We start from the raw sequence: 14,028 nt of genomic DNA on the forward strand, positions 1-14,028 counted from the left end.
TCAACTTGCTATCTGCTTTATTTTCAGTCCTATATTTTAAAATAATTAATTTTTTTTGCGAAAGCTGGATTGCAAAATTTATTTTGCAAAATCTATTAAACCGATCTTAATGAAATTTACAGTATTGTTTTACTGTATCATAAAGTTTTTCTGGGTAAAATATGAAGGTCCTAAGTGTAGCATAAATGGTTGAAAAACGTAAAATGCGAATACTTGTTTTTGTATGGTTTTTCGCAATTATTACTATTTTGCAACAAGGGTGACTATTTTTAAAATTTTTAACTAATTCTATATTGTAAGAAATTTAATTACGCAACTTTATGTCAGTACAACTTTTCTCGGAAATGAATACTTTTAAAGTTATAATTAAAAAACGATTTGCTTATTTAAACAATGTTCCGGACCTTTTTGAGAGGGAGGATAACTCAAATATTATTATTTGAGTTATTTTCAAGCAATTTCTGCAAAAAAATTGAGTCACCTCTCACGTCCAAATGTACTAATATTTTTACAGATGCGCCCTCGTCTAATAGTATTTTAAACATAGGTTTAATAAAACACTACATTAGATTAAGTCTTTATTATTAAACAAACGTAATACTTTGAGGATAATACAAAAACACAATGTAAATATTTTACTACAGTATGTATATAATTTAAGATATATAAAAAATATTGAGCTGAAACTACAGTATTCCATAATTGCGCGAACACACAAGTTTAAAGAAACGTAAAGTGGTAATTTAAGATTATTTTTTTTAAATGCTTTTGTCAATACAATAACTAATATAAATAAACATTCGCTTAAAAATATTCGCAACATCAACAATTCTTTTTTACTTAAAATAAGGGACAAAACATTGAATCCTTTTTACAGATAACAGTTATCAAAAACTTACAACAATTCGAAAGTTACTTCAAGAAGACGCTATAAAATTTGATGTTTTTTCCAAACAAACAATTACGTATTTTCGTCAATAAACTTGCCCCATTTAGTGGACTGAGGCTGTCTGGATCCATTATGCAACTTATATATTATGCTCGAATGTGACTACAACAGTCTAAAACATCCTGGCTTCTATCTAGGGGCATATAATGAGAGGTAGCAGATACTGGATAATATAATAGTTAATACTCAACAGAAAGATCCAAGGGAAAAAAAAAGGAATTGGCAGGAAGAAATATTTATGGCTCCGAAAACTTTGCCAATGGACTGGCTTATCAGCAGATGAATAATTGTTACATGCCGCGTAAGATCGGGAACAATATTGGCAAATTGTCATGGGAGCTACACACTTTAAGTACCATACCATAAATTTGGTATGGTACTCAAAGAAGAAGAAGATAACTAGCTATTTATTAATAGCGTTAACTTAACCCAACAGAAAAATGGACATTTAGGCAAACAGCACAAGAAATAAACGCGTCAATATATGCATAAAAGAAAAAGGTACAAGAATTAAAACGAATAACAATATTTAAGACGAGAGTGTATTTAAGACGAGCGAGGAGAATCATAAAATCAGTTCTTCTTGGCGTACTGAACCAGGAAGAACTCAAACGGCAGAGATGCAATGGATTGAATTGGAACTTTGCCGAGGTGGACGCGCTCTGTATTCAAGAGGGGTTTCGCCGGAACTGTATCCGCAGTGAGCGTTAGTGGCCTTCTCCGATCTGGAGACGATGCATGAGCGACTGTGTGTCGCTGTTTGATTCCGTGTAGTGTGATCGCTATTGTATATATTGTGTTGTGTATTGTATCATTCTAATATTGTTATTATGTTTTGATGACAATAATAAGTATAATGTTATTTTTCCTTTGCAGAAGATAGAATTATATTTTATTTATTTTGAACTATATATAAATATCCTAAATATATTTACTTTGTTTGTAACCAGTGTTTTACTGAGTCTGTCGTCTTAAAAGAGCTACACGTCACACAATATTCTCGAAGAATGAGTTAAATGCGTATTTTACTGAATGATCTAAAACAATGAAGACAAGTATTGTCTAAAAGTTTAAAAAATATGCTGGTATTTCCAGGGGGAGATGGTTTTAACATCATTAAAATGAAGAAGGTCCCAGATTTTGCAAAAAGACGCGAAGTAAATTAAAATTTTAAAGATTAAAGACCAGATTCAATAACTAATTTGATTTTGGTTATCAAAGCGTAAATGCACCTTCGCGTAAGATAAATCTAACAAAGTGGTTGCAATGGTGTCGATTTTTTACATCTTAGCTGCTAAATACAACCAGAAATCTATCTTGTATTTAATTTGTTCGGTTATCTGTAAATAAGCATTCAGTTTTTTTAATAAAAACAATCTACAAACTAATATCGATTACAAAAATATTGAACAAATAATTTTACATCTTAAATCCTATGAGTAAGTCATCGAACATTTAAAATAACTTAAAATATAAGGCAATTTTGTGTACCTGAGTCTTCACAATAGTCTCGGCAGCTCAAATCTTACTTTTGTGGGTTGATGCTATCGTAGGAAGGAGGAACTGTAATAATTAAACAAATTAAAATTGAATTGCAACAGATACCTATACTAAATTGACAATCAAGATGCAGTAGAAATAAACAAACCAAGACACGTTAAATGCTACTAGAAGCACTCCTAAATCATCAAGTATATCAAAGAAAAAAAAGTTGTTTTTGTATTTCGTTTGGCCCCTAAAATCGAGAAAAAATTCAAATTATAGCAGCCAGTTCAAAACGCGCCATTAATTCATTACATTTGATAAAAAATCTATCCTTAGAAAAACTCGAAATTGTCAGATTAAGATAAGGTCAGTTAAGTACATGCAAAGTAGTGCATATTTAAAAAATCTGACGATTTAAGTAAATAAGTGAGTCACAAAGTTTCACAAGAAAAACGCGAATATTTCGAGAAATAAACGTCAGATCGAAAAACTAAAAAATACGTACTCAACATTTTTCAAAAATCTATCGAATGATACCAAACACGACCCCCCACAGAGACTTTAAAACTTTAAATACAAACCCCGCGATATTTCGCGAAATCAACATCAGATCGAAAAATTGAAAAATACACGTATTCAATATTTTTGAAAAATTTATCGAATGGCACCAAACACGACCCCCACGGAAGTGGGGTGGGGGGTTACTTTAAAATCTTAAATAGAAGCCCCCATTTTTTATTGCAGATTTGGATTCCTTACGTAAAAATAAGTAACTTTTATTCGAGACATTTTTTCGATTTATGGATAGATGGCGCTATAATCGGAAAAAACGATAGTTGGAAATGGAAAATTAAATTAAAAAATGGAAAGTCCCCACTAAAATGGAAAACTTAACTTTTTTTGGTTTTAGGACCTAATCTTGACAACCCAATAGGTCTCCATAACGCTCGAGTGACTGCACATTTAGCGTACTTTCCTCCCCTACTATTATAAGTGCATAAGTGGATGGAGAATGTGAAAGAAAGCAATAAAAGGGTGGAATGCAATATTGTAATAGGTGTTAAGAAAAAAATTGTCGGTGAAGTGGTTGAAAGTCCCGATAGAAAGAAACATGGCGGTTAACACAGTTAGGGCTTGTTTTTCTTTGATTATTTCTAGGCCCTCGTACAGGTCCAATTTTAAGAAGTCTTTCTGTGGGATATTGTGAAGCAGTGAGACATCATCTGGGATATTCAGAGTATGATTTTTTTGTTTCAAATGTTGGGAGAAAGTTCTCTCTTTTGGTGTGTTCAAGAGAGCGAGAAGCAAGTGATCTACAGGTACTTCCTATATACGTAGCATCACAATCAGAGCATTGTAATTTGTAGACACCACTACGATTCATGTAGTTGACAATATCTTTTGAGTTAGATAGAGATTGTCCTAAGTTATTATAATATTTACAATATCCCCAGGTAGCCTATCTTGGTGGAAAGGTAAAGATGCAAAGTTGGTTTGGTTGTCAAATCCCCAGGGAACGCATCTTGTCTTAAGACCCTAAGCTGTCTTGTGAATGAGCTTGTTTATGATGTTTATATCATAACCGTTATTGAAGGCTATTTGACGAAGGATATTTAATTCTTTCTTGTAGTTGGATTGTGATAACGGGGTGGTTTCAAGACGGTGTATGTAACTATGAAAGGGAGCAAATTTGTGTGACAGGGGGTGGTTGGATGATAGTGGTATGACATGATTATCGGTCTGTGTCGGTTTTCTATAGATACTGAAATCGACGTGGTTGTTTAATCTGGTGATAGTGGGGTCGAGAAAATTAATTTATTGGGATGACTCTAGTTCCATGGTGGACTTAATATTGGGGTGGTGAATTTGATTGATTTTAGAAAGTAATAAATCAGCTGAGTTCGAGTTACCTGAAATGAAGATCAAACAATCGTCAACATATCGATACCAATCGAGAATTTCAGGATTTTTCATGATATGTACGGATTCTATATGATCCATGAAGATGTCAGCTAGGAGAAGAGATAGATAGAGATTGTTCCAGAGCTAAGTTGAAGAGTTGTGGTGAAAGTGCATCTCCCTGTTTTAGTCCAATGTTTATTTCGAATGTCTCCGAGTATTGTTGTCCAACTCTCATATTACATCGTAACCGTTCCATACACACCCATATCAAACTGACTAATTTTTTTGGAAAGCCAAGTTCCTTCATCGCTGTCCACAGTCTAGCCCTGCATATTCATCTAGCAAAACTATCAAATGCTTGTTTTGCTGTATTTTAAATGTATTCCTAATATTAACTGAATAATACTAAACTATCAACGAAAAAAGGCAACTAAAATTAATATTTACTTACGTTGTTCCGTTGGTGGAGCTGCAGGTGCCGAAGGATACCCAGATGCTTCTTGTGCTTTTCCCGAGTATTCTAAAATATAATTATGATATCAAATTTAATACTTTTTGATTCATAAGTGTTACAAAATACATCGAGACAGAACAACGACATAGTTGGCATTTGTATACAATTAAAACAGTATTAAATATATTTTTATGAAATATAATTTTAAAAACTACATATAGGAAAAGTCAAACAATAAGGAATGCACGTAATTTTCCCCTTGTTTCCATATTCTAAATTTGAAAAAATATATAGGGACTAATCAGATTTTTTTGACATGCCATTGCTATTACAGCGAGCATTTCATTGGCTAGAATTAGTGACGAGGTTATATATGACGTCATTATTATATTTGGAGAGATTGTAAATGGTAACTGACGTCTGTCACAATATTGGAGATTAAATATAATGTGAAATTATTGTTTTCTAATTATATTTTATTTATTTACTTTATATTTTTATTTATCCAATTTTGCCGGGAAGAAGATTTTACTATTGCTAACACGTGGGTTAGACTTACCCCGAGACGACTTTACACATGGAAATCACCTGCAGATACAGCCAACAATATCATCAGAAACCAGATAGACTTTATTCTCATTAACAAAAGGTTCAAGAACAGCTTGACTTCGGTGAAGACCTACCCAGGAGCAGACGTCTCATCGGACCACAACCCATTAGTGGGTCAGGTAGAACTCAAACTAAAGAAACTCATCAAAAGTAAACCTAAACAAAACCCGGATTATGACACTCTAAAAGACCCCGTAGTTCGTCAGAACGTAAGAGATGTAATGAGAGAAAAACTAGAAACCGCTAAACAAGAACATAGTGTAGAACAAAAATGGAGTTATATCAAAGACGTCGTGCTGAATGCGGGAAAACAACATCTGGGAAAGAAAACAAGAGTAAAAAATAAAGAATGGATGACTGATAACATTCTGCAGATGATGGATCAAAGGAGATTAATGAAGAACAGGGACGCGAAGAAATACCAAGAAATCAACCAAACAATTAAAAAAGAAATACGAAGAGTCAAGGAGACATGGATGCAAGAAAAATGTAAATTAATCGAGGAGCTCCAAGTGAAACACGATCATATAAATATTCACCGAAAGATTCGAGAAGCCACTGGTCAATACAAGAGGAGAAACACACACACCTCCTCATAAACAAAGACGGGAACCTGGCGACGACAGTTAAGGAGAAGCTGGTGACCTGGAAAATGTACATCGAAGAACTCTTCTGGGACTACCGAGGCAATAAACTGCATGACAGGGCCGTCAATACTAGAAAGCTAGGTGAAAGCGGCTTTAAAACAGTCTAAGCATGGTAAAGCCACAGGTCCGGACGAAATACCCGTCGAACTTATTAAGGTGATGAGTGAAGTAAGCACGAAGGAGTTAACGTTTGTAACAATACAAAAACGATCTGCGAAAACGTGCGAAGATTTCCGGACTATCAGCCTTATGAGTCATGCACTTAATATTTTTCTTAAAATCATACATGCCAGAATTTACAAGAAATGCGAGGAAAATGTCGGTGAAATGCAATTTGGATTCCGCGATTCCATGGGTACACGGGCACTTTTCACCTTACAAGTTCTGCTTCAGAGATGCCGCGATATTAGTTGTGATGTCTATGCTTGTTTTATTGACTACGCCAAGGCATTTGACCGTTGCCAGCACCAGAAGATGGTCACCGCCCTACAAAGAGTAGGATTAGATGAGAAGGACATTCGGATCATCATGAATTTATACTGGAACCAGCGTGCTCAAGTCAAGGTCGAAGACCAGTTGACCGACCAAGTGAAGATCATGCGAGGAGTAAGGCAGGGCTGTGTGCTCTCGCCGACTCTTTTCAATATATACTCTGAGGAAATTTTACTGAAGCCCTCACAAACCTAGAGATGGGAATCCGAGTGAACGGTGAATACATCAATAATATCCGCTACGCCGATGACACTGTATTACTAGCAACCAGCCTAAATGATCTACAGGCCCTACTAGACCGTGTGAGAACTGTGAACTGTGAACCTTAATATTAAGAAAACTAAATTCATGGTTGTCAGCCGTGTAAATTTAGATCCCGGAACACTAATGGCAGATAGCGAAGAGATCCAGAGAGTCGACAGATTCACTTACCTCGGAACTACCCTCAACTCACAATGGGACCACGCTCAAGAGATTAGATCCAGAATTGAAATGGCACGGTCTACATTTATCAAGCTGAGATCCTTGCTGTGCTGCAGTGATCTCAGTTTCGGAACAAAGATGCGGATAGTGAGGTGCTACGTTCTTCTGGTGCTACTGTATGGAGTTGAAGCCTGGACACTGACGCAAGCCACTGAAAAGCGGATTGAAGCCTTCGAGATGTGGATCTACAGGAGGATACTAAAAATATCTTATGTGGACCATGTCACCAACATTGAGGTCCTACAGTGCATGACAAAAGAAAAAGAAGTGCTTAATTTAGTAAAACAACGTAAGCTTGAGTTCCTTGGCCACGTGATGCGGAACGAAGAAAAATATCGAGTTCTTCAACTCGTCATGCAGGGCAAAGTATTTGGCAGGAGAGGACCGGGACGCCGTCGTATCTCGTGGTTGAAAAACCTCCGACAATGGTTTGGGATAACCTCCGCGGAGCTGTTTCGCAGAGCAGTCAACAAAACAATGATAGCCTTGATGATCGCCAACATCCGGGCCGGATAAAGCACTGAAGAAAAAGAACTTTATATTTTAACGACAGTTTGTTTTTGAATCAACTTCAGTTTCCCTTCCCTATCCTTGATTGGGTCTTGTTGTATGGTAGATTTAGTTAGGCGTTAATTTTAAGAAATACTGCTGGCTAAATGGGCACATCTGCCCGGGTCGATTTTTTTTAATTCATAAAAAAAATGTCATTTTTTAATTATTAATTACTTATAGTTAGAACAAGATTAGATCGGGCAACCCTTATTTTTTGTAATTGTTAACATGCTAAATTACATATCCAATAATTTTTATCCATTAAACAGATCGGTGCAAATCGACCTTATATCGGATCCTCTGCCATTATATCTTACCTTTTGTAGAAGGGGCCCCATAGGCACCAGACGGATAACCTTGTGGTGGATAAGCCCCAGGAGGTTGTGGGAATGGTTGGGTTGGAGCTGGAGGATAAGCGCCAGGAGGATATTGACTCGCAGGAGGATACTGTGGACCGCCGTTCCAACCGGCGCCGTTCGTTGGTGGAGGTTGATTAATTGGATAAGAAGGACCGATTGGATATGAAGTAGGATTAGGACTACCAAAGCCTCCGATGGGTGCTTGCTGGTTTATGTCGATATTTCCTACTTCTATGGAAGTTTCGATGACTAGATTACTGTGAACGTTCGGAAGTTTGGCAATGATCTAAAAATTAACATTTTTTATTATACATATAGGTATCAAATAATTCACCAACACAATTATTTCAACAAACGGTAGTACATTTTTATAATATATATTTTTTAGATTAAAGAATAGTTTTATACCTTTTGCAATGTTACAAAACGGTTTTGGAACTTAACGATAGTTTGGAATAAAGTACTTATGCAAAACGATTAAAATGTCGCCTGTCAAAATTTTAAATGTGTTTTAAATGTATTCATTTTTTTTCGAATCCTGAGAAAACTAATAAGAACTTTTGAAAAATTTAAACGCAGAATGAAAGATTACGCTCTGAAAGTCCCTGAAAACTTCTATAGTGTTTATAAGGATAATATGTCAAATAATTTTACAGTATCGGGTACAAATAATAGTTCTTAAAGTTTTAAATAAAGAATAAATTATATAAAAAAATACTACTTTAAAACTATTTGACATATCCGTGTCATACTTGGCATAAATTGCAGGTACTGTAGACCCTACTAAATTATGTTAATAATCGTTTCTGTCTACTACCAGAGGCGTAAAGTGAACAGAGACAGGGTAAAGTGAATTGTTGACCCTTCCCAAATTCTACGTCACTGACGGAACTGCTATTTCAGCATAAGTTTTGGATTGTCCAATACTTTCTATGTAAATAATATACTCTTCATTCGTAACGATCAAGTCATTAGTTTTCGAGCTATTTGAAGTTAAAAATGAAACGGTACAGTTATGTTGATTAATGTATTATGCCCCTTCGTTTTGAACTTCAAACATCTCGAAAACCAATGACTTTATCGATACGAATGAAGAGTATATTATTTACATAGAAAGTATTGAAGAATCGAAAAATTTGTAGAATTTTGAAAAACCAATGATTTTATCGATACGAATGAAGAGTGTCCAATATCAAACATTCAGAATTCATATTCGATATTGAACAGTATATTTTTATCACCCCGTACATCATATTAACCAATTTGTTATCATATTTAAACATGTGCGGGATATTTCATTTGTTTATTTGTCGTAATTTATAAACTATATTTTGGCAATGAACATTAAAATTAGCTGACTAATTAACTTTGTTGTCGTGTGGCCCGTGACCCAATTCATGTTGCCAACAAGAAATAATACAATTTAGAATCATTCTCAAGAATCAATTCAAGCTGTCAAGATGTAACTTCAAATAGAGTCTTCAACTAAACGCGTACCAGTAACAAGTCAGTATTCAAAGTTCTCCCGGGGTAATTACCCTAGTGTCGGTTCTATAAATAAATTCATTTATCGCTATTGGTGTTTACCTTATCTGAATAACAGCCTCCACTGAGCCCTAGGATTATACAAAGAGTATATTATTTAGATAGAAAGTATTGAAGAATCGAAAAATTTGTAGAATTTGGGAACTGTCACAAATTCACTCTCCCCCGTCGCCGTTGTAGGCCACTGGTAGCAGCAATAAACGTTTGTTTAACATAATTTAGTAGGGTGTACTGTATAATGTATAATCCCTCTGGGGCTCAGTGGAGAACGTTGTTCAGATGGAAACACCAATAGCGATAAAGGAATTTATTTATAGAACCGACACTAGGGTATTTTTACCCCGGGAGAACTTTTGAACACTGACTGGTTACTGGTACGCGCTTAGTTGAAGACTGTTGAAGACTCTATTTGAAGTTACATCTTGACAGCTTGAGTTGATTCTTGAGAATGATTCTAAATGTGTATTCTTTCTCAGCGGTGGCACTTAGTATTGGTGTCAAGCCACGCGCTGAGTATATTTACAAATATTGAGAACAAAGAAATATATTTGATCATCAAATTAAATAATGTTGCCCGAATTATTGTTTACAGTTTACAATTCGTGAACTAAATTAGAGACCCGTACATGTAACTATATAATAACAAATTGGTTCATGTCATATACGGGGTGATAAAAGTATACTGTTCAATATCGTATATGAATAATTAATGTTTGATATTGGACAGTAAAGTACCTACACTTGCTGCCAAGTATGACAAGGATATGTCCAATGGTTTCTAGACACTACAATAAAATGCAAAAAATTGAATTTTGCATCGCAGATTTAAAATGGGATTATCTCGAAAACGGTTGAGTTTAGTGAGACGAATGTAGTATACCTTTTTTAAGTAAAAATAATAGGCAATAAAAGTTTTGATCCCAAAATTATGTAGAGTGAGGGATACAAAAATTGAACGTATTAAATGAGCGCTGAAAGACGTATGTGGCGCCCTCTGGGTAATATATAATTTTTGGTGGGGAATTTTTATTCCTCGTCCCAAAAAACTCCCACTTACCAAATTTTGTGTTATTATCCCATGTCTGTTAGGAAATATTCAAAAATAAATAAAATAAAAGTTTTAACTTTGACACCCTGTATTTCGGTTATTATCAACTTTCGTACTAAGGTAAGTTAGCTTAAATCGACCTATTATTTTAATTTCAGGAATTTATGGTTAAGATATGGCTCATTCGTTACCAAACACCCTGTATATAAGAAATAAATGTTTTATCCGTGCATCTCAATTATCCGTGGCACGTCCGGTCCTGAGGATGGATAATCGGGGTTCTACTGTATATAGAAGTAACTGTGAATTAAATAAAAAAAAGTGGCTAACTTTGACTGTAATTAACCTAGGCAAAAAGTTTTTTTTTTAATTCGTTTAAAAATATCCGCTTTTTAAATCCCAAAGTAGATTTAGTCCACAGTCAATATTAAAAAAGTTATTTAAATTATTGAATGACAACCGACCAGTCAAACAAGTATGGGAAGCAAGAATTCAACACAAAGTTGGAAGAGGCAGACCAAGGAAAACATGGGATGACGTGATTGGAGACACACTTAAGAAGAGAGGAAAAACGTGGACGGAAGCAAAAATTTAGCAAGAAACAAAAAAATTGGGGAAAATTTTTACACGAAATTTAATTGTAAACTCTTAGGGGTAACACTGGGAGTAATTCTCGTACACCTTAAGGTAAAACGAGTAACTGATTGTGTATGTCCCTGTAAGTTGTATCCATATGGAAAACGTTTTTATTATTAATTTTACGAAAAAAAGTTATTCTTCATAAAAAGGTCTGCATGGTCCAAAACCTAAGATTCAACCATCAAATATGAAATTTTTGGAATATTATACGAGGTAGGTATGTCAAAAATCTTGAATTTCACTCAAGAGTAAAGTAGCTTTATTTTTCACAATATTGAAAATTATTGCTATTATGAAAAGTTGTTTGGGATTAAAAACTATATTCTAATATGCAATTACACACTTCTAATTGAATTTTTTGAAGATATTCTTCTTTAGCGGCGATTCGATTGAGGGTAAAATTGTACATAAATCTGCGCGCCTGCGCACACAGACAGTATGTAGTTCCTTGCTAATCTTTCAAGATAGGTATGTATGTATCTGTATCCGTGCAGATAAGTCATTAAAAGAATATATTAGTGTTTTTAGTAAATGTATTATTTATTATAATTCTTGTGTTTTTGGATTTGTGTTTCTCTGTAGTAAAATAATAAAATATTATGTAGGGGTCATTCCATTTCAAATCACTCAATTTTGGAGCAAAAAAAATTTTGGACTTCCGATTTGTTTGAAAATTGGTATATAGGTTCTGCGGGCCGTAAAAATAAGATATTTAAGGTCAAAAATCTTCTTCTTCTTTTTTTCTCAAAATGTTATTTTATGCGATTTTACAGTGATTTGGTGTTTATTTATACAAATTTGCATTTTCTATCGTAAAGTATCAATGAAAAATATAATATTTTAATAGAAGGGACTCAAAAATGTCATTATACGGCATTATAACAAGTTACTTTGATTCAAAACAAGCTTTTTATTAAATTTTATTGTGTAGAAAACGTTAAAATACCGTTTTTTTTACATTTTACTCCATTCCCAAAATACATTATAATCGATTTGGCTGAAAATTTGTCCACATATAGACAAAATGACTTTAAGCGGTGGGAAGGATTTGAATTATATTACAATACCAAAAGAGTTACATGCAATATTATAGTCAAAAATATAGGCGTCTACTGTAAGTACAATTAACTCGAAAATATCGACCTTACGACAAAAATTGTTAAAAATAAATTGTAATAATTGTAAATACGATTTATTTGGAACAATTTCAGTTCCTACCATTTTTGTCGAAAAGTTAAAAATGGCGGAGATATTGAGCCAAACAGGTTCTCCTTTAAAATCAAGATAACGGCTAACATACCGGAGGAATTCATTCGTGATTTTAAATTTAGGCTACTATTGACTCCCCTAAAGATCAGAAAAATAAAATTTTGGGCAGCTCAGCATTCAAGGTCAAATGCTATCCCGACTGGAGTAATATATACTTTTGAGTCTGATATTACTGCATGTAACTTTTTTGATATTGTAATATAATTCAAATCCTTCTAACCAGTTAAAATCCTATCTTTTTGCTATCTGTTAGCAAATTTTCAGCCAAATCTATGATGATGTATTTTGGTAATGGAGGAAAATGTAAAAAACGGTATTTTAACGTTTTTTACACTATAAAATTTGATCAAAAACTTGTTTTGATTCAAAATAACTTGTTATAATGCCATATAATGACATTTTGGAGTCCTTTCTATTAAAATATTGTTTTTCATTGATACTTTACGACAGAAAATGCAAATTTGTTTAAATAAACACCAACTCAGTGTAAAATCGTATAAAATAACATTTTGAGAAAAAAAAAAGAAGAAGATTTTTTGACCTTAAATATCTTATTTTTACGTCCCGCAGAAGCTATATACCAATTTTCAGACAAATCGGAGATCCAAAATTTTTTGCCTGAGTGATCTGACATGGAATGTACCGTAGGCATAACATTTTTACACTATTCGTCGCCGTGTTGTGTAATTATATCCGAAACTTACATGTCAATTGCAACGACCTCACTAGAGTAGTTGGTAGGGCGTTAGCTCCGAGATTGGAACGACGCGGGTTCGAGTCCTGGGCGATTCATATTTTTTTTTTATTTTTGGTTGTTTTATTAAAATTTTTTTGAAAGTGGTAGATAAGAAAGTTAGTTTAACTTTTAAATAAAATACAAATAACCTGTTATATTTACTTCGTTGAAATTACCTATATAATAGAAGAATATCTTCTTACGTGCGTACAAAGTACACACAGATTCTTTTTTTTAATTATGGATAACTAACATTATTTTCAGTTATTTCAATTCTGATAACTCTTTTATTATTAATTTTGCGAAAAAAGTGATTCGTAATAAAAAGTTCTGGATGGTCTAAAACCTAAAATATAACCATCTTATATCAAATTTTATCAATTTATACGAGGTATTAAAAAAAGATAAATTTAGATCAAAAGTAAAGTACCTTTATAATTCAGAATATTTCAATCAGAAGGATGTAATTACATACTGAAACATAGTTTTTAATTCTAAATAACTTTTCATAATAACAATTTTATATATTGTGAAAAATAAACGTATTTTACTCTTGAGCAAAATTGGAATTAAAAACTATATTCTAGTATGCAATTACATTCTTCTAATTGAAAAATTTTTTTTTTGAAAAATTATGGATAACTAACATTATTTTCAGTTATTTCAATTCAGATAACTCTTTCATTAATTTTACGAAAAAAAGTGATTCCTAATAAAAAGTTCTACATGGTCTAAAACCTAAAATACAACCATCTTATGTCAAATTTTATCAATTTTATTGGAGGTATGTCAAAAAATATGAATTTTGCTCAAGAGTAAAATACGTTTATTTTTCACAATATCTAAAATTGTTGTTATG

At 33.5% G+C, this 14,028-nt stretch overlaps 1 protein-coding gene across 3 annotated transcripts in view; it reads right to left on the reverse strand.

Moving 5' to 3' along the window:
- Positions 1–565: 565 nt before the first annotated feature.
- Positions 566–14,028, reverse strand: part of LOC126882894 (arrestin domain-containing protein 3-like) — a 42,265-nt gene continuing 28,802 nt past the window's right edge. For all 3 annotated transcript variants that reach the window (XM_050647962.1, XM_050647963.1, XM_050647964.1), the window contains 3 exons: positions 7,891–8,218; positions 4,788–4,856; positions 566–2,512 (listed from right to left, as the gene is read on the reverse strand). In XM_050647962.1, the coding sequence (XP_050503919.1) occupies positions 2,475–2,512; positions 4,788–4,856; positions 7,891–8,218 (435 nt within the window). In that variant the 3' untranslated portion in view covers positions 566–2,474. The remainder of the gene's footprint in view (positions 2,513–4,787; positions 4,857–7,890; positions 8,219–14,028) is intronic.

This window comes from Diabrotica virgifera, chromosome 4 (assembly GCF_917563875.1).
Source record: "Diabrotica virgifera virgifera chromosome 4, PGI_DIABVI_V3a".
Taxonomy (NCBI): Eukaryota; Metazoa; Arthropoda; class Insecta; order Coleoptera; family Chrysomelidae; genus Diabrotica; species Diabrotica virgifera.